Genomic DNA, 21,154 nt, shown 5'->3' with positions numbered 1-21,154 from the left:
CAGTTACCATCATGGAATGAGATGTGACTGTTTGTGATCTGTGGGCAATGTTGCAGAAAATCGCGCCACCCTCGTTCTTTCCTGTCAATCTCACCGTGATATTCTCGTGAGATTTTCACGTCACCAAACAGCACACCCGGAACCGCCCGGAAGCAAGGTTACTGGTGACCGGTAACAAATTACGCGCGCTTACGCCAGTGAAAGTTGCTTTTTTATTGGCTTCAACTTACGTTATTCGCCAAGAGAGGAAAGCGGGGCCGCCTTACCGATCCCGCACAAAGGCCGTGCCATCGTAGGTCCGGTGGCGACTTAAGAGCGGGCAAGCACGGGGAAACCACACACATACAGTTGTGATTTTTTTTGGTGGGCCAACGCAAAGGCCCCTTCTTCCCTCGACGGATCTAGCCACCTCCGAGGGGGGGGGGATATTTACTTCCGGCAAAAGGCCAGGCAACGATTACGCTAAATCGGCTTGCGCCGTCCGGCGCAAAGCAAGGGAGGGTGTTTTGAAGTGACGTTACGTTAACCTGACTCATTTTTGTCCAGCAAGATCATAGCAAGTAAATCAGACCGCAGCAACAGATATACTTATGTCATGACTACATAACATGCATTCAGTACATTTGAACGACAATTGAGCTTCCTCATCGGCCTTCCCGCCTCACTCCTGGGGTGCCGCGTGTCCTGTGTGGGGTGTCCGTGTCACCGGTGGCCTTGGCTCAGCTGACTTGTCGGCGACCTGTGCGATGGATGGATGCCGGCCCGCTTCATCGCAGCAACGGGGAGATCAGCCTCGGGCTCCGCTGCCCGGCACGACCTTGTGGTGTTGTGTCATGTTATTGTGCCTTGGAAAGTCCTAAGAAAAACCAGGACTCCTAGCCAATAGGGAAAAATCTGCAATCTTTGCCAAATTACGCAGGAAAACCCCTTTATTCAAGTGAAAATATATAATCCTGCACTGTGTAAAACTCAAAGAGGAGAACGATCAAATCTGTATAAAAATCACCGAGGAGAGAATGGAGATTGAATGGAAGCCGATTAGCGGTGGTGTAATTGATGAGCGGCTGCCTTGATCGTTGACATACCGGACACACGAGGAGGGAGTGATTTATTGTGAAAGGGATGCCGCGGCGATGACACAGCGGAGGAGTGCGTTCGAAAAGGTGGCAGTGGGTGATTTTGGTGTGACCGATACACAGTTTGGCAAGCAGCACTTTCTTCAGGCGATTATGTTGATTAACTGTCGGCCAGTGCTTAAGTATGGGTTTGATTGGGTGAAGGTGGTGATGAGCGCGTTGATCCCATTCGGATTGGAGAAAGAGACTGAAGTGCAAACCGATAGCTGCTAGAATATTAGAAACGGGACAATGAAGATGATTGCGTTCCGGAAGCATGAGACTTCGTTTTGCTTCTTCGTCAGCAGTGCTGTTTCCATGAATGTTTGCGTGTCCAGGTATCCAGAGAAATATTACGTGAGTTTGTTGAGGAAGGGAGCAGAGCGTTCGTCGTATGCCGTTTAAAGTTCGGTGGGATGAATTATGGAGAGTGATGAGAGCTTGTAACGACGAATGAGAGTCTGTGCATATGACTGCCCTTTGAAGATTACCTTGCTTGATGCAGAGCAGGGCAGCCAGGGTTGCTGTTAGTTCAGCCGTATACACGGCATCGTAATTTGACAGGCGGTTTGATTTGTGGTAATTATGATGTACGAGGGCAGCTCCTGTGCGACCATCGTGTCGGAAGCCGTCAGCATAAATAAAGGTGTGCTGGTCATATTATCCTTTGAACTCAGCGAAGAGTGCATGCACTTCGGTTTCCGATACGTTTCGTTTTTATGTTTAAACAGAAAGATTACGTTAGGTATAGGATCACCCCAAAAGGGTCGGAGACTGGGGGATGGGTTGCAGGGAATGTCGGGGAGATCGAGCGCTCGCTGCGCTCGAATAACACGAGTGCTGATGGTTGGGTGCTGGAGTTCCGCGTTGGTAAGTGTGCGATTGGGGCGGAGGTGTGCGAGGGAGTTGAGGGAGGGGATATTCGTGTCCGCGAGCAGATTTGGGACCGGGGAGGTGCGAATTGCACCAGTCACTATGCGGAGGGCTGTTTTGGATGGCCTCTAGGGTTTCGACTTTTTTGGAAGAAATATCATCGAAAAGAAAGCCATTGTAGTCTAAGATCGGGCGTATCAGGGAGGTATAGAGGCGGAGGAGAGTGCGTCTGTCGGCGCCCTACTCCCGCCCTGCTATGCATTTCGTTATGTTCAATCGTCTGGCGCAGCGTTGCTTAAGGTCAGCAAAATGAGCATTGCAAGTAAGGCGACGATCTAATGTTATTCCAAGGTCAACTAGTCAACAACTGTCAACTAGAGGGATTATTTCACCCTTAAGATTGAGGGGGAATGGGAGGTTGAACATTATTTCGCCTAGAGAAGATAATTACAGCTGACTCTGTGGGGGAAATCTGCAGTCCCTACCGTGCACACCAGGCGTGAATATATTTTACAGCTAATTGTATATAATGCAGTGCGCGATCGACATTAGCGTGCGTATGCCACAGAGCCAGGTCGTCCGCGTGCAAAGAATACTGAAAATGTGGAGAAATATTATTAGTATCATTGAAAGCATCATTTATCATCACAAGGAAGAGCGTTGGAGATAAGACACTGCCCTGAGGAAGACCGTGATCCTGCGCCGTCGGGGAAGAACAAGCATTTCCGCAACGCACAGAAAACGTCCTATCAGTTAGGAAGTTTTTAATGAGAGCGGCGAGCCGGCCACGAACTCCGATTTCATGTAGTTTAATGAGGAGGGCACTTTTATTCACCATAATTGAAGGCCCCAGGAAAGCGGCCTTTAAATCCACGAACAGTGCTACCGCAGTAGATTTAGTCTGCAATCCGAGCTGAATTGAATCTATAATGTGGGCCAGGCTGTCCGCCGTGGAGCGGCCGGGACGAAAGCCGTTCTGAAAAGGTGAAAGAAGGTGATTTGACTCTAGGAACACCCTGATACGTCCGTTGACCATTCCTTCGAAAATTTTAGCACAGCTAGTTAGAGAGATGGGGCGATAGCTCGAAGGGTCAGAGGGAGGCTTAGAAGGGTTAAGTATGGGGATAAGAGTGCTAAAGCGCTATCAGGGAGGGAAGGAGCCGTTAACCCACATATCGTTGAAAGCCAACAGAAGGTTGGTGAGTCCAGACCTAGTAAGATTTCTAAAGAAGGGGCAGGCTAACTGGTCTGGACCGACAGAAGTGTTTCCGCACTTACTGATCGCAAGGTCCAATTCATAGGGTGTGAAGAGTACGTTGAATGTCTCAGTGTTAGCAGACGTGAAGTTGAGTGCGAGCAGTGTGGCATTAAATGTGTTAGTGATCTGTGGGGAATATTGCCCGGATGATGATACACGGGCAAAGTGTGCGGCAAATTTTGTGGCGACTTTGAATGGGATGATGTAGTATTAATTGCTGACTACAAGGTGTGGGGTTTTATAATGTGGCGTGCGTTTGTTTGTGAAACACCGAATCAGTGGCCATATTTTAGATTGAAGGTAAAGCGGTTCAACGTATTCGAAAGTTGTTCCCAGCTTTCCTGTTTTGCGCATTTAATGATTATATCGGCTTGATGTTTAGCTCTGCGAAACTCCTCTTCATGAGCTATGCAAATGCAATTACGAAAGGCACGCATGGTTACAGTCTATACGCAGCCGCAGGGCTACTGCGCGCTGACACTCATCGTTCCACCAGGGCGGATGTTTGTGCCCTGGTCGACGATGAGTGTGTGGAACGAACTGGTGCGCTGAGGCTAAAATAGTGTTTAGAAATGTAGGGAGGTCGGGAGTTGTGCCTGAAGGGTGTGCCTCATCTATACAATTTTGGGAAAATGCCCAGTCCGCTCTGCGAGCGTTCCATCGGGGAAGAAAATTGAAGTCCGTTTGCCTTGATGGGACCTCTAAATTTATGTGGATCGGGTAGTGGTCACTAAAAAGCGTGTCTGATCGAACCTTGTGCGTAAAGAGTGGTGCTTTGCGTGGTGTTGGTAAGGATAGATCTATAACAGAGTATGTCACTGTGCCTCCGTGGTGATGTGGATGCGTAGTTGTCTCAGTGTTCGTTGATACATATGAGGTCATGAGTGTCCATAAGTGTGTGTAAAACCCCCCCTTGCTTGTGTCGCGCTACAATCCCATGCGCGATGATGGGCGTCCAGATCCCCAAGAAGAAGACAGGGCGAGGGAATTTGTGCGAGTAAGGCGGAGAGATCAGCTGAGGAGACAGGGCTAGTGAGATTTGTATAGTGAGATAGAGTGAGAATGTATATGGAAAGAAGAGTAAGATTTAACTGTGCTAATTTTTCGTTTATTGCAACTGTATTGAAATGAGCATTAAAATGAACTTGACGATGCAGAAAGGTTATTTGAGACAAACAAGGCCGAACCGCCTCGGCGCGGGGTTTCGTTTACGTTACATGTGTAGAGGCAATAACCGTTGATCTTAAAGCTATAATTAAAATAATCCGAGTCGTCAAATAGGGTCTCTTGAACGGCGGCTATCAATGGTTTGTTTTTTGGTCACATATTCCTTGAATTCTGCCCAATGGGATACCAGAGATCTCGTATTCCATTGGAGCAAGAATTCACTGAACTGGGGATTCATTTAGGGCAGGGAGGGAGACCATCCAGCGGAGCGGCAGTGAGAGAGCGACCGAGGGGCGCGACGGCGGGAGCGCGTAACGGGTCGGGCTCGGCGTTCGACTGGGGGACTGGCCCGGGGGGTTGGCGTCGGGGGGCGCGCCGGCTGAGGCATCGGATGGGGCTGCTTGGGACGCTGGCGCGAGTGGAGTGGACCAACAGCGACGCGTTGGGGTGGGAGAGAGGCTCTCCAAGTTTGGTGGGGCGGGTTCCTGCTCAGGGAGGCTGGCAGCCGCCGGGTTCGCCGTAACTGGGTCGGCTGGCGCGGGCTCGATCGTACGCCGCACTGGACGCGGGTGACCCGCTGGGGAGGGGCGGCGTGCTGGGGAGGAGCGTTGTGCTTAGGCACAACGCCGGCTCGGTACCTCAGGCTCCTCAACAGGACGCGGAGGAGGGAGGGGGCGCCGCCGCGGAGCTGGTGTTGGGGGAGGAGGAGGACGAGGGTGCGCTTCCTGCGGGGTGGGCCACTCCTGAGGCTGGAGCATTCGGACGGGTGCATAGGCCGCTGCCTCTGCCTGCTGCTGGCGCTTGCGCTGCACATGCCAAGCGGGACAGGCGCGGCGGTCCCAAGCTGCGTGCGGGCCTTTGCATGTGGCGCAGCGCGGGTTTTCCGCGTCACACTCCCGCGTGTGATGGGGATCGGCGCAGCGGCCGCAGGTCGGGCGTGCAGCCCGGCAGGTCCGGTCAGTGTGGTCGAACCGTTGGCACGTGCGGCACAGCTGGGGAGGAGGGACCCAGGCCTTTACCGGGGCCATGAGGTATTCGCGGTGGATGGCAAGTGGGAGCTTTAGCCCCCCCCCCCAAAAAAAAAAATCGCAGGCGGACGAGTGGGTTGGGCTCCATGCCGGGACGGCGGGAGGGCAGGCGTATAACCTCGCACACCCCCTGCTCGGTCAGCTCCTCCAGTACTTCGTCGTCCGACAGCTCGGTGAGCTCCGGGCTGTAAGCGACGGCCTGGATGATGTTGAGGTGGTCTGCGATGGTGGCTGTGACCGCCCGCCCCAGAAAACTGCTCAATTTGAGCAGAGCCTCTGCCTGACGTTCCGAAAAGCCCTCACTAGGAGGACTCCCAAGCGGAGCGGTTTGGCTACATCCACCTCGCCGGCGTGGAGATCAACGCACAAAACTCGGCCCCTCCGGAGGGGAAGCGGGGGGGGGGGGGGGGGTAAGCAACCCCCTCGCCAGGCCGGTCGCCGGGGGGAAGGGAGATGTTGATGACATCTTTGGGCCTTAACCTTAAGTTAACCTAAATTAACTTATGAAATAATTATTACAATGACTTAAAACTAAACAATACAATTCCGACACACATTGAGCTGTCGCGAGTGCAAGTGCGGATCGGTTACCCGCCCCGTTGTCCTTACAGCGACTGTAGGTGGCAGCCCTTCCTGGCGACGGGAAGGGACGGAGCCTAAATTATGGCGCGAGGACGGGGCGCGGAAGGCGCATTTATGAACTGCTGTTTTGAAATAAAAACAGGCGAGACGGAATACAGTGAACGCTACCAGGGCAATGTGTGGTGGAATTTTAACAAAAATACCACCACCACAATACCCCACAACAAAAAAACTAACACAGAAACGGAGCAAGGCTGAAACACGATCGCCGCAAATCACACTGCAAACCGAAAGGGCAGTTTTGTGAATGTTGGTGACGTATATTTCATTTCATCCGCGCCACGTAAAGGGCACTTAATATAAGACCGTGTAGTGTTGGCGATGAGCAGGGAGCACAGGGGCTGCATTAGATATGTATGATTGTGTAGTATTGTAATGGTGGATCGTCGGTATTTGTGTCATGCACAAAAACACTATATTAATGTGGTTGCTGGCAGCCGGTTGTGGCTGTTCTGGAAGACGCCCCAATGTCCTAGTATTACTTGTTGATGACCTAGGGTATGGTGATGTTGGATGTTATGGCAACTCGACGATACCTACCCCAAATATCGGTAAGCGCGAATTTTCTTCAAAACTGCTGGTGTGTCTTGCAAGAATTTATTTTTATGTCAGTCCTAAAATATCAGTGCTGTGCAGACCTTAATCCACCACCCCAGTGGAGTCATGGAAGTTTTAACAGTATGTTCTGCAGTGGAGGTCATGAAAAGGCATCAGATGTGATGAAATAACATACAACTGTTGGTGTGATTCTCAGTAGAAAAGACTGCCTTAGACATCAAAATGTCTATTTAGCAGTCATGCTTCTCAATACATCATTGATTGTGCCTTGGAACATTTTTATAATGTTGAGGTACTGCCAATCTATCTGCATGAAATTGCCACTTGTTGTTCTTCAAACTCATGGAGAGATGGCAGCTATGGCTGGAAGTGTTCACTGAGCCAAGTAATTGTTATGTGCTTATGTGTTGATCCCATGGTGTTCTCGCATATCTCTGAGTTTAAGATGTTTACAAGTCCAACTTTGTGTATTACATGGAAAATATGCTTCCTGATTCAGGTTTGGACAGATTATTCTGCATTGTTTTAACAGGCAGTGCCTAAATCAACATTGTTTTAATCTGCATCTTCTGAACAACATTGTTGGAATCAGATAAATAGAAGTCTTAAAAACAACCTGTGCTTAGGTTTGTACACAGTTAATTCCAAAATATTAGCATGTGTTGCCACATAATGCACAGCATATGTGCAATGCTTAGGATGCAGTCATGGCTATAATACAATGGATTGCTGTGGTCTCGGGTCATGCCAAGAAGTGCTAAAATCCTTTTAAATGGCAAGTGGAAGGCATCTGTATGCCTCTGATTATGTCAAACTGAACAAGGAAATATCTCCTACTTTTTATACTGTTGCCCTGTTATAATTTTGGCCCTCAAATGCTAATCCAAATAACCCAATAATTGAGGCAGTGCATTGCACTTTCTCTTCAGAATGGACTGTGGGCCAGGCACAATACTTAGTCACCTGTGAACACTGGACACATCCTTGTGTCCCATCCAATGGTGGATCCAGCTGGGGGCATGCTGTTCCTTGGGTCCCAAAGGGGCCCATAACCAGTCAAATTGATCCAGTTTTTAAACACATCTACAAAAGTTGAATGAAGGTGCCTGCATGCAACCAGAAAAGGTCACAAGAGAAAATGAAAAGCCCTTTAGCAGATAGCAATAGTTATTCACTGATCAAGAATGTGGAATCTGTGGAGGTTTGAGGGCTCATTACACTGTACAGTAGGGTGCGTTATCAGTAACAAAACCAAGTGAGACAAAGAAATTCCTTGGTGCTAGAGCCCAGAAGTACATAGTGTAGCAAAAGCTCTACCCAAAAACTTGAAGCTGCATGACCCACAGCAGTCGATGCACCCCAAAATCCCTCCCCAAAAACTTGAATTCGCGACGGGCGGGCCGATCGAAATATCGTTGCAAACCGGCGCCCGGCGTTGCGGTCACCATATGCTGGGCAGTGTCAGCTGCCGCGGGTAACACCAAGCCGTGGGCGGCGAGCGATTCAAAATGGCTTCGCGTGTGGAAGCGATGCTACCGAGAGCTTCGTAAGCCATCATACGAAGACGTCCTGGTCTAAGGTCAAATATACCAATCAGGCATTGGCCGATTGATTGCCATGTGACAGAAACCTTATGTGTTGTTTAGTGGTGGACGGGTGCGTTGGTTAGTACTGCTTTAGGCTTTCATTGCTGTAAGGCAACTCACACGCTGAAAACGAAACCATGCATGTCATACGACTCAGAATGTATTACCTGGTGTACAACTTAATGCATATGACAAGGCCTACAGTCTGCACCAAGGGCGTGGAGGGGGGTTAGGGTACACCCCATGCACATCTTGCTCCTGGCCGAACCTGCGTATTCGATGCACCGGCCCAAACAGGAGCTGCTCATTGACTGGAAACCCGAAACGAGTCTTCGCGGAGGTCGCACGGTAACAGAAGTACCGTTGCAGGTGGGCTCTACATATTGCCGAAGCTTCAGCTCAAGCCCCAGACGTTTTCGGCAGTGTGGCGCTGGTCTTACTCTACGATGTAGCGCGTGCCCGGGCACTGCTGCACTAGCCTCTGCCACGCTGGTTGATACGCGGCGCTGCCGTCCCCATTCTTTGGGCTGCACGCCTCCTATTTTCCTGCTGCCGTGCTGCTGAACCACCAACATATTGCATGTTATTTGCATATTGACGAATTAAGACATAAGGCCTAAAGATTCGAGCGATTGTATAATGGATTGAAGTCGGAACGGGAGTCTGATACTGTCGAGGAGTGATTAGTTAACTACCAGCTTACCTTCAGAGCAGATCTTTCTTAGAGTTGACGTTGGGGGGGAATCTGGCGTTGCCTGTGATGAGGCCATATCGTGTCTATTCTCCCATCTCCGCCGAACACACCTCGGTGACTGTGCACACGGTCTTCTCCACCGCCGGGATGTGAAGCGGATAGGGCGGGATGGCCAGCGGAACCTGCGCTTTGTTCCGCAGCTCACCGTCGCTGATGTCTCGCAGTGGAGGCTGTGTGGCTGGTCCGCGCTAGGAGATCAGTTCGGTGTACCTTATGGCCTCGAAGTTTATCGCTGGGATGGTGAAGACCCTCGACTAGCCGCTCACGCGCGGTGCGATGATCCAAACCGCCTGTCGGCGGACCACACGGTTCTCGTCCGGCACTATGGCCAGCGGAGTGGCCCAGTGCCCATTGCACTGGGGGACTGGCTGCACCGTGGCAGTGTATGCAGCGGCAGCTCACGGAGCAGCGCGATGCTCCGGAACAAGTTGCGTGAGCCAAAGTCGCAGCTGTTGGTATGCCGGATGGGGAACCACACCGGCACATAGTGGCCAACACCGTACTGGACGAGGTCCTTGCGAGAGCTGCTGGAGGTCTGTAGAGATGTAAGCTGGGAGCAGGCGAGAGGTCTGTGCAAACCATATGAAACAAAAACGAATAGATTACGGCATTAGGTCATACGAAAGTTTTGGTGTCTCGTTGGTGATGTAATTGTGCCGATGCTCAGAGTCCTTAAATGTAACGGAATACCTCACAGGAAATATACTAGTAAGCATGAACCAACGAGCAAATGATTTCACATGCTATTGCACATCGTATGATTATGAGTAAATGCTTAACAGTGAGCGCATGAAATACTAAGTTAAATGTGATAAAGTCGAAAAATTCATGGCTATGAATTCGAAGATAATGCGTTTTAATATTTATCTGGCATAGTTCGGTGGTCCATTTGCCGCTGGGCTGTTGCGGCCCGGCCGGAGTCGTTTTGAACGCCGGAGACTAGCAGATACAGCAGCTGCTAGTCGGTGATCAGCTGCTGGATCAGGTCGAACGGCAGGTTTAGCATGTGCCCTGGCATAAGCTCGAATGCCACAACGTCTCTCCCAAACCTGTCCGGCGCAGGTCTTGCCGATGGGTTCAGAAAAAGATTTCGGTCCTGTGGTCGTGCCGTCCAGGCTCAGTAGCAGGTGGCGGAGGTTGATCTCGTTGCCGTGAAGCTGGCAGATGAACAAATGTATGGATGACTCGTTGACCAGCTCAAACAGCCGGAACACACCGCCTGTCGTCCCGGTGTTGACGGCCGCGCCGTCGCAGCCGAGCACATTGGCGCAACCGTCGCACTGCACGCTCACGGAGTGTAGCTCGTTGAGCAATTGCAGAGCGAGGCCAGACTCGGACGTGAAGTGAGTCATGTAGCGGCTACCTGGCTCAGCGGTGACAACCACGTGTTTTTCGACGGCATTCGCGTGGCTTTCTGTGGGTCATGTAGGTATTGTCTTCGCGGCCGTCGAAGTGGAAAATTGTCAAGCCTGATCCGTAGATTGATTCAGCATTTTGATGAACTGTCTCTTTTCTAACTCTGTCTCTTGCGCGCCATATCGTCTTAGGATCTACGATACTTGATTTCAAGCAGCCAGTCCGTCTCTGCTGTCGTGTTGGAAGGCGTGGATGATAGCAGCAGCGGCCCGGTTTGAGCTACCGTTGCTGTCGACCGCCAGAGCGGTGTTAGTCTGACTGTTTACGTTGCGATCTGCAGTGACAGCGTCTCATCTGGAATTAACAATCGGCGTCCTCGCCACTTACCATATACGGAGCTGCATCAGAAGCCGTTATTCGTTATCCGTTAAACCGTTATCGCCCACACAACAAGCATATAAACTGCAAATCATCATCGCAATAATGCCTGAATAGTCGTAACCTTGGGCTTGTCCCGGTCCGCTGGAGCATTTTTATGGTTAAACAGTTTTGTTTGTTACCAACAATTTAACTTTTTACAAAAAGTGAATTAAGCAGCTGCTTAACAATGATATGCCGGTGTCCTTCGTGATATATATATATATATATATATATATATATATATATATATCTTTCGTGCTTAACCCACCAGGTACAAGTAGCGTGGAAAGTGGCAAGACTGAGAGTTGTTCAAGGATGACGCCAGCGTGTAAAATAGGTGGCGCTAGTGTCGAATACAATTATCTTGGCCTGTCGGAGAAAAACTGCTCCCGCTTCACGCATATCTACATTGGTGGCAGTGCGGCAGGCCTGAAAGTCTATTACTAATCTGTGTGCCAAGGAAAACTTTGTCTCAGTTGATTCCAAAAGATTCACCCCTCGATGACACACCGTACTGTCCAGGCAGCCTACACTGATGCTGGGGTCCCAATATGTCTACTTATGCGATATACTTTACTATGATATGTTTGTTATATATCTACCAGGTCACCATGATTGCTAAGGACCTTTCCACACTGCCCTTGATTTCTCTGCATTTGCCTGGAAGGTTGTATGTTGCTGTCTGGTCCCCATATGCGAACCTGCTGGGGCACTTGATGTTGCTTGAAGGCTCCGCATCGGTCTTGCCCACTTCATACTTGCTTAAAGGATCCTACACTCTTGCTGTCATGGGGTCTATACATTCATCTTCCAATGAACTCCTGATCGCTCTGGGGCCTTCCACTCTGATATTGGCCTTGTTTACTGAGAGGACCCTGCTCTCTGATTGGGGTGCTATATTTTAACCTACTGGTGCACTCACAAATGTTCAGGGGTCACCACATTGATCTTGGGTTTTCTGGCTTGTTCTGAGGACCCCACACTGCTGACAGAGTCTCTTTGTTGACCTGCCACGGCACCCTGGATCGCTTAGGTGCCGAACCCATTGGTTTATTGGTATTGGGCTTTCCCATTTGGAGAGGTCACTGCGGTGACGGATGACCGGTGACGGGTGACTGGAAACTGGTAACGGTTGTGTGGGGGCCGGTGAGGCGCGGCTGACGCGGTGCGACCTCTCCGCCAGACGGCCTGGCGCGGGACGGCATGCGGTTCACCCAGTCGCTGGCGGCGGCCGCCACTTGCACGCCGTCGAGGGCGGCTTTGCTGACGGCGCGCTACCCGATCCGTCAGGGCATGGTTGCAGCGCCATACGGCCAAGATGTGATCTTGTTTGTGGCGCAGCGCGGCGGTCTGCCCGACACAGAGGTCACGCTGGCCAAGGTGAGCGGCGGTTTGCCTGACACAGAGGTCACGCCGGCTGGGGTGAGCGGTGGTCTGCCTGGCACAGAGGTCACGCCGGCTGGGGTGAGCGGTGGTCTGCCTGACACAGGGGTCACGCTGGTCAATGTGAGCGGCGGTCTGCCCGACACAGAGGTCACGCTGGCCAATGTGAGCGGCGGTCTGCCCGACACAGAGGTCATGCTGGCCAGGGTGAGCGGTGGTTTGCCTGACACAGAGGTCACGCCGGCTGGGGTGAGCGGTGGTCTGCCTGACACAGAGGTCACGCTGGCCAATGTGAGCGGCGGTCTGCCCGACACAGAGGTCACCCTGATCAAGGTGGGTGGTGGCCTGCCCAACAGAGGTCACGCTGGCCAAGGTGAGCGACGGTCTGTCCGACACAGAGGTCACGCTGGCTAAGGTGAGTAGTGATCTATCCTGCACAAAGGTCACGCTGACAGAGTTGGGTGGCGGCCTGCCCGACACAGAGGTCATACTAACTTAGGTAAGTGGTGGTCTGCCCAACACAAAGGTCATGCTGGCCAGGGTGAGTGGTGGCCTTTCCGACACAGAGGTCATGCTGGCTAGGGTGAGTGGTGGTCTGCCCGGCACAGAGGTCACCTTGGTCAAGGTGAGCGGTGGTCTGCCCGACAAGGAGGTCACGCGGGCCAAGGTGAGGGCGGCCTGACTGACAAACAGGTCACGCTGGCGAGGGTGAGCGGCGCCCTGCCCAACCTAGAGGGCACGCTGGCCAAAGCGAGCAGTGGTCTGCCCGACACAGAGATCACACTGGTAGAGATGAACGGCGGTCTGCCCAACACAGGAAACTTTTTTTGAAGATGTATGTTGCGGACGACATAGTGCATCAGTAGTAACTGGATAAGAGGCGCCGTTTTTTTAGGTTCTTATATGAGGTGCCTATTATAGTTATTGGGTGTGTCGCATTGGTCCCGCCCGCGCGCCATTAAGTAAAGCTGTCCACACACATGCCAGCAGGCAAACCTGACCAGCAGATGGCGGTGGACCCGATCAGGTCGATGTGGGCATGATCGAACCCGCCGGCCGGTGGCGTCCAGGTCGCAGCCGGATAACGGGTGTGGCGGTGTACCTTAGCGCGCTGACACGGCACGCTCGGTCACGGATGTCCTGCACGCCAGACCAAACCACTCGCCGTGACACCAACTCCTGTGTGGCACGGATGGTGTGGTGTGGCACATCGTGGAGATGGCCTGATTTCTATAATTCCGTGGTAGTATGACACATACCGTCTGTTGCGTAGGATGCAAGTCGAAGTGCACTAAAAGAATATCATGGCTGGCGCGTTAAACACATTAAATGCATAAATACATAAACACATTAAATGTGTTTATAACGAACGAAAAGGTAAGGTAGAGAACAAATGGACAGGCCCTATAAGAAGTGCGCCTCTTTCCCAACGTTATTCAAAGCCACTTGAGTTCCTATGCTGATTGATTTAGAAACTTGTGAAACGAACAACAAGGCAGCTCTGATATTGAACTGAATTATTTCCAACTCGTTCAGTACAAAGGTGCACTTCTGACATTGCTGAAAACCTGCGCATAGATTTTCAAAGCCTGGTGCTATTCGCCGGATGCCCCCCCCCCCCCCACGTCCTCACGCACACGCGCACGCGCACACGCACACGCACGCGCACACGCACACGTACACACACACACACACACACATACATACATACATGCACACACAGACACACACACCGGCGCGTGCGCACACACGCAGACGCACAGCGCTGACCTGAAATGCGGATTCCTTTGCAGGTTCTTGTGAACGAAGGCTACAACACATCCTACATAGGGAAATGGCACCTAGGCGTCAGTTGTGAGACATATGGCGACAGCTGTCACTCGCCCAACAACCATGGCTTCCAGTATTGGTACGGAATGCCGTTGACCAATTTGAAGTGAGTTTATACAACTTTGTCCGCGATATGTTTAGTGATGCGATTTTCATATTGGTTATGGCTCCTGGCATCGACGCCAGGAGGCATCTTGCCCACGTGCAGTCCCTGTCAATACAATTACACAAATGCATGGTCGCACGTATGGTCGCTTGTTGTGCTATGACTTTCTCGAGTGATGTCGGTCAAAGTGTGAGTCTGGCCATGTTTGGGGCTTGGGTCCGGCAAGGTGCTCCTGGAAAAGCTTTTTTGTGGGTGAGATAATTGCAATAATAGGATCGTCGTAGGTTCCACACGCCACCACACATGCCACGTCGAACACATGCCATTACGCATGCCTAGCTTAGCTCATGACGTGAGTCGCCTGCCTAGGTATACCTAGGTCATCGCTATTACGTGGCGCACTGAAGCCTCTCTACGTTCTACAGAATTTCCGCTGAGCTGGAAGCTCTTTGCGCGGGTTTTGTTGTCTGTCACTGCAAATCGTGCTTAGTGATCGAATCGTGCTTAGTAATCGTGCCCCGAACCCTAAGCCATGTATGCAGTCGTTAAATTTGTGTCCTTACAGGTGGCTATCGTCACATGCAGTCTCCCACTCTGGCAGGGACTTCGGTGACGACGGGACATCTGTCGTGACCGCCATGCTTCCGAACTTTTTCCCCGTGATGTACGCCGTGCTGGCCGGCTCCTGCATGGCTGCCGCGGTGCTCCGGGGGCGCTCCCGGTGTCTCTTCTGGCTCGCTCTGCTCACCGCCCTGCTCGCGTCCGCCACAATTCCCCTGGCGTCAAACGTCAAGCTCATCAACTCGCTGATCATGAGGAACGGCGAGGTATGTGAGTCGTGTTGACTTCTGTAGCATGCGCCATTGTTGTCCCCGAAGTCGTGTTGATTTGGGCACGTCGTTGTTAAATAACAATGTTTTGTGTTGCCAGGTGCAAAAGTATTACTCACGCGAGTCGGAGTTACGTTAAGTCCGTAATAACTTTCCGTCAGATGAGTCCATGATGATTTTCCAACCATGAGTGAATTGGTGAAGTCCGCGATGTCCAGCGATAAGGTCATTGTACTAGCCAGCATTTTGTTTTTCATCTGGCCAGCCGCCCCGAAGCCCTAACCTTGCATTGGCGACGACTCCAGGCACCTGTGCGTTTTAGACACCGTGCAACAGCGACTTAAGTTATTGCTGCGTGTGTTTTCACATGTTACACCATTGATTTGCCACGTTCGATGATAAAACACTGCATATGTAATACGCTAATTGGGCTAGAGCACGCCGTACGGCGCCGCCCGGTGGAGAGCTGCCGCGCGGTCCGACACGGCGGTGGGTGAGGAGGTTGGGGAGCTGCCGCGCGGTCTGACACGGCGGTGGGTGAGGAGGTTGGGGAGCTGCCGCGCGGTCCGACACGGCGGTGGGTGAGGAGGTCGGAGAGCTGCCGCGTGGTCCGGCACGGCGGTGGGTGAGGAGGTTGGGGAGCTGCCGCGCGGTCCGACACGGCGGTGGGTGAGGAGGTCGGAGAGCTGCCGCGTGGTCCGGCACGGCGGTGGGTGAGGAGGTTGGGGAGCTGCCGCGCGGTCCGACACGGCGGTGGGTGAGGAGGTTGGGGAGCTGCCGCGCGGTCCGACACGGCGGTGGGTGAGGAGGTTGGGGAGCTGCCGCGCGGTCTGACACGGCGGTGGGTGAGGAGGTTGGGGAGCTGCCGCGCGGTCCGACACGGCGGTGGGTGAGGAGGTTGGGGAGCTTCCGCGCGGTCTGACACGGCGGTGGGTGAGGAGGTTATATGTCTTTCGGTATAGAAATAGCGGGGATGGTCAGCGCATGTAAGAGATGGTACGTCATTTTGCGTAAAGTAGCAAGAAAATGCATTTAATGAATATTTGGGGCATTTCTTCGGCTACTTTATACGTCCAGTGCTGTTCAGCTGGCCGGTCGCAGTCAGTGATGCGACGTGTGTTAGGTGGCCAACATTTTGCAAGCCTAGTTTACGGCTCCACCACCGCCAGCATTGTCGCTTGGTTTCCTCGACTGGTCAACAAAGCCGACTCGCATAGCTCATTCACTCACATTCTACACGATGTAGTTTCTTAAATCTTTTAACGTGGGCAGTTTCTGAAAGTGTGTGCGCGCCAAACGTCTTGTGGTTTAGGTAATTTCAAATGGTAAAAGTGGTTTGTAGGATATTAACCCGTGCTGGTGTGAAGACTGCCTCGTTCACCAATACAACGGTTGGGAGTCATGCATTAATTGGCATTCATCAGCGCCTATTTATTCTGGGGACGAGGATTAGTACCTTATTAGTGCCCCATTTCCGTCCGCCAGCTGTTCATTCGATGTATTCGTTGCATGACATTGCCCTGCATGCGATCCCCATGTGTTGAGTCGCGCCCGCTGGTCGGCGTCTGTCCGATCAGCACGCCGTAGTGTCTGTAGCGGTCTGTGGCTGTCTCCAATGACTGGTGTTTGATGTGTTGAGTTGTGCTCGCTTGTCGGCGGCTGTCCGATCAGCACGCCGCAGTGTCCGGAGCGGTCTGTGGCTGTCTCCAATGACTGGTGACCGATGTGTTGAGTCGCGCTCGCTGGTCGGCGGCTGTCCGGTCAGCGCGCCGTAGTGTCCGGAGCCGTCTGTGGCTGTCTCCAATGACTGGTGTTTGATGTGTTGAGTCGCGCTCGCTGGTCTGCGTCTGTTCGATCAGCACGCCGTAGTGTCCGGAGCCGTCTGTGGCTGTCTCCAATGACTGGTGACTGATCGGCCAGAGCCAGTGTCGCCGCCCCGATTTCAGACGTCTTCGTTTACATCTGCAGGTGGTAGAACAACCAATCAGGTTGGTCGGGCTCACCCAAAGATTTGTCGCTGAAACCAAAGAAAAGCTGGCCGAATACAAGCAACAGAATCGCCCGTTTTTCCTTCTGCATGCGTTCTCAAAGGTAAGCGATGTGAACGCTCGTTTGCGCTTACGTAGAGCAGGCCCGGTCAGACAGTCCGCCCCTTGACTCGTGATGCCGTAGCCTGTCTAAGAGCAATCGTCGTTGCGGTCTTCCTCACCGTTGTTGTACCATTGTGCAATATTTCTGAATGCTCACTTGGTGTTGGTTGCCGCGATCAGGGCGAGTATGCGATGCGTGCGGCCTTGGTAGTGGATGCAGAGCCTGGCTCTGCGCGATGGATTACCCGGCTGCGCGGGCGCCGGTTTTGTTCGCTCGACACATACCGAGCTGGCCGTCGGCCCGTGTGTGCGGCCCGCCCCGGTCAGTCGGCGTCCGGGCGGAGCGGCCGTGCCAGCGCCTGCGCCCGACCGGCAGGTGCACACGGCCCTGGCGACGGTACCCGAGTTCCGCGGCCGCTCGCGGCACGGCCTGTACGGCGACAGCGTGCTGGAGCTGGACTGGGCCGTCGGCGAGATTCTGGCAGAGCTGGACCGGCTCGGGCTGGCCGACAACACGCTCGTGTACCTGACCTCCGACAATGGCGGACACCTGGAGGAGCGTGGCGTCGCCGGCGACGTCCAAGGCGGGTACAACGGCCCACTCAGAGGTACGCATGACCCGCTCGAAGGAACTAGGTACTGATTGCGCAGTGTACCGCTCAGAAGTACTGGTGAGAGAACGGCTTGTTCGTAGCCCATAGGTACTGGAGAGGCTATGGCCCTCTGAGAGGTACCGGTGACCTGATGGGCTGCTCTCTGAGAGGTACCGGTGACCTGATGGGCTGCTCTCTGAGAGGTACCGGTGACCTGATGGGCTGCTCTCTGAGAGGTACCGGTGGCCTGATGGGCTGCTCTCTGAGAGGTACCGGTGGCCTGATGGGCTACTCTCTGAGAGGTACCGGTGACCTGATGGGCTGCTCTCTGAGAGGTACCGGTGACCTGATGGGCTGCTCTCTGAGAGGTACCGGTGACCTGATGGGCTGCTCTCTGAGAGGTACTGGTGACCTGATGGGCTGCTCTCTGAGAGGTACCGGTGGCCTGATGGGCTACTCTCTGAAGTCCTATATCACGACGGGCCGCGTAGCGGTGCCGGGGCACGTTGGGTGCATTGTAAGTGCCGACTCTGGTGGGGGAAGGCCCGGGGTACGAGGAGGCATAATGGGTGGCTCAGACAAGCGGGGAGGAGACGTGGTTGCGCTGGCGTACTCGGGCTGAGACCGCCGACAAATGACCCTGCTGGTGACAGGTTTGCGGTTTTAAGTGAGTCGCACCATCCTGCAGCCCGGTGTTCGCCAGGGGTGAGATGCTGGTCGGCTGCATGTGTTGTCACCTCGCGGCATTTCATGCGTGGCGCGGTGACACGCGGAGGGCCCGAGGTGTTCGGTGGTCGCTGGCCAATCTGTTCTCGCCCCGTTCGATCCACGATTCGCGCTAGGCTGACCCGTACAGCTGGTGCAGATCATTATGCCGTTGACTGTATTGCAGCGTGGTCGCCCTCAGAGCATGACACCTTACCACCCCTCAGGTGGAAAGGGCATGGCAGGAATGGAGGGCGGCATCCGCGTGCCCACCCTGCTGCGCTACCCGCCGCTGGCTCGGCCCGGCTCCACCATCGACGCGCCGGTGTCGCAGATGGACCTCTTCCCGACCGTGCTCAGCGTAGCTGGCGTGGACGCTAAGGTAGCGCGCCGCCGCGTGGACGCGGGGCGCCTCGACTCGCCTCCAGACTCTGTGTAACACGTCACGGTCCCGGGCCGCGTTTTAGGCATGTACGCTGTATCGATGGCCGGCCATGCGCTGGCCATGAGCGGCGCGTCGGGTCAGCCGCGCGAGCCGACTGCCGTGGGGATCACTCGTGCCAGACACGTGCTGAGTCGGACGGCCAAAGCACAGCATCCCCGCCTCTGTGATGGCCGGTTCACGGTTGCAGCGTAGCCGTACCGTGGCCGTCCTCCACGCGATCCCTGTTTGTTGCAGACCTATGTGGGAGACCGGGTGTTGGACGGTCGTGACCTGACCCAGCTGATCACAGGCCAGTCCAGTCGGTCGCCGCACGAGGTCATGTTCCACTACTGCAGTGAAGCCATCCACGCCCTGCGCTGGGTAGAGAACGGTGAGAATGGCAACTGAGCGTCCGTTTGTCCACCTTCGAGCGTGGAACAACGTTTCGCGTGGGCTTTGTGCGTTCCGAACCGCAGAGCAAACGACTCACCAGTCATGCTACTGTGGCCAGTCACGTGATCCGAGCACGGTCTCCGCACCTGGGTGCCGGCAGTGCAGTGGTTAACGCGTCTGCGTTAACCATTGACTTAGGCCTGATAGTCTGGCACATTGGCATGGAACTGGTGGACGCTGGCCGTGCGGTTGGACGCTGGTTGGTCTGTGAAGGATGAACTCAAATTGATAGCAATGCCCGTCCAAAACGCGGCAGGTTGGAGTGAAATGACGCATTTTGTCTTCGCCAGAGAACACCACGTGGAAGGTGCACTTCTACCAGCCCCAGTGGCTGCCGGGGACGGCGGTATGCCACGATATCTGCTTGTGCGATATGTCGGACCGGCTGGGGCGGCCGCACATCTTCAACATCCAAACGGACGCGAGCGAGCAGCGGCCGCTGGACGAGAACAGCGCCGAGTACGGCCGCGTGCTGGCCGCTAGCCGGCGCGCGGCAGCCCAGCACGCGGCCACGCTCGTCGACCTACCGGAGAGCCAATTCAGCTATGGGAACTTCATGTGGCGGCCGAGTCTGCAGCCCTGCTGTCGGCCGCCCTGGTGCACCTGCACCGACCCGCGCTACCCGTAGTCGCCGTCGGCCGGCGGACGTGCCGACTGGAGCCGCAGACCAGGGCGGCCGCCGCGCCTCCTCCGGTGCGCGGGGTCAGCTTCAGCCGCGTCAACGGTGACGTTGCTGGTCCGTCTCCGGGCCCGCCGGCTGTCAGCTGACGTCACCGCTGACGTTGCTGGTCCATCGCCGGGCCCGCCGGCTGTCAGCTGACGTCACCGCTGACGTTGCTGGTCCATCGCCGGGCCCACCGGCTGTCAGCTGACGTCGCAGGCCCCGGTAGCGGCTCTCCGTTTCTGCTTGATTGCCGCTTCCGACGTGGAAAGAGACGCGGAAAGGAAATGGTCTTTCCGTCCATTCTCCAACCGTTTTAGGTCGCGGTTGACGATTTTAGCCTCGGGTACGTCTAGGACGCGTGTATAATGGGCGGAATATGTACGACGCGTATCTTAATATGTGCTCTACTTATGTACTCGAGTTCTGTACTGCACAGAATGTTTTGGCTGACGAAGAGCTTCATTTTGTAGTGAGGCTTTTGGAATCATTGATAGGGGCGGGTGGATTACCCACATATATAATTATAGCCCACACACAATTAAACCCACACACATGATATTGATCAGTATTACCTCGACTACTTACGGTGTGTGCGCGAGATGCGTCACGTCGAAAATGATATTATCAACGTTAGCTCCTCCGCGTTTGGCAGGTGTGAAATGACGCGTTTTCCCATCACATTGATTTTTCATGTCCGAATTTTATGAAATGCATGGCTGTGCATCCCGGGGCCAATGATCCAGTGGAAGTGATCGGTTGCAAGTAAGTTACAGCTTGGATTTGTTTGAAATAATGCGCGCTTAACCGCTTACGTAATGTCTAGTCAGCTATGTGCAACCCAACGATGGCGGGGCGCCGCGCTGTGAGAGATCACTGGGCTTCCAGACGCACTGAGTCCAATAGCGGATGTAACCAACCAGCTAAATGTGCCGGTTTTGTGATCGAGTTGTGAAATACATGAACAGGGGTATGACTGGCAGACCCGGAACTGCGTTGAAGAGGAACATAGCAATAAACCAGCTGTGCTGTTTAAGGGAAACATGGCACGCAGCCCACCTTCGCTGTAAAATATTGGTATTGAAGTAGCACTTTATTTTAGCTTGCGCGCCGACTGTGGTCCGCACTCCGCAGTCCCGCTGGCTTATTCCTGCCGGGGCGAATGGCGGGTTCTCACACCCGCTGGTAACATTGGATTGGAAGTGGCTGGAGAGACGAGTGAAATGTTCAGTAGCGAATGCAAAGCTAAACACCATTTACTGGCCCGTTTTCGTGTATAGGGTAGAATAGAGGTTATATGCTTGCCTGTCTAACAAATGATG

At 53.7% G+C, this 21,154-nt stretch overlaps 1 protein-coding gene across 1 annotated transcript; it reads left to right on the top strand.

The window, feature by feature from the left end:
* The first annotated feature begins 6,277 nt into the window (after positions 1-6,277).
* On the top strand, positions 6,278-20,849 carry LOC119092828 (steryl-sulfatase). Its single transcript, XM_037215746.1, has 9 exons — positions 6,278-6,332; positions 11,941-12,137; positions 13,934-14,076; positions 14,678-14,903; positions 16,875-16,997; positions 17,373-17,604; positions 18,522-18,676; positions 18,974-19,109; positions 19,462-20,849. Exons 2-9 carry the CDS (start codon positions 11,961-11,963, stop codon positions 19,797-19,799), a joined length of 1,530 nt encoding a protein of 509 aa, XP_037071641.1. The 5' UTR covers positions 6,278-6,332; positions 11,941-11,960; the 3' UTR covers positions 19,800-20,849.
* Positions 20,850-21,154: the final 305 nt, after the last annotated feature.

The sequence above is a fragment of the Pollicipes pollicipes genome, unplaced genomic scaffold (genome assembly GCF_011947565.3).
Source record: "Pollicipes pollicipes isolate AB1234 unplaced genomic scaffold, Ppol_2.1 Scaffold_3481;HRSCAF=4094_pilon_pilon_pilon, whole genome shotgun sequence".
Taxonomy (NCBI): domain Eukaryota; kingdom Metazoa; phylum Arthropoda; class Thecostraca; order Pollicipedomorpha; family Pollicipedidae; genus Pollicipes; species Pollicipes pollicipes.
This window is presented reverse-complemented; position numbering and strand designations above follow the sequence as displayed.

Excerpts from the sequence above, each read along its gene's own strand:
- LOC119092828 (XM_037215746.1), top strand. The coding sequence starts at position 11,961 with ATGCGGTTCACCCAGTCGCTGGCGGCGGCCGCCACTTGCACGCCGTCG. Across the intron at positions 17,605-18,521 it reads GTACAACGGCCCACTCAGAG|GTGGAAAGGGCATGGCAGGA; the intron begins GTACGCATGACC and ends ACCACCCCTCAG. Across the intron at positions 18,677-18,973 it reads TAGCTGGCGTGGACGCTAAG|ACCTATGTGGGAGACCGGGT; the intron begins GTAGCGCGCCGC and ends TGTTTGTTGCAG.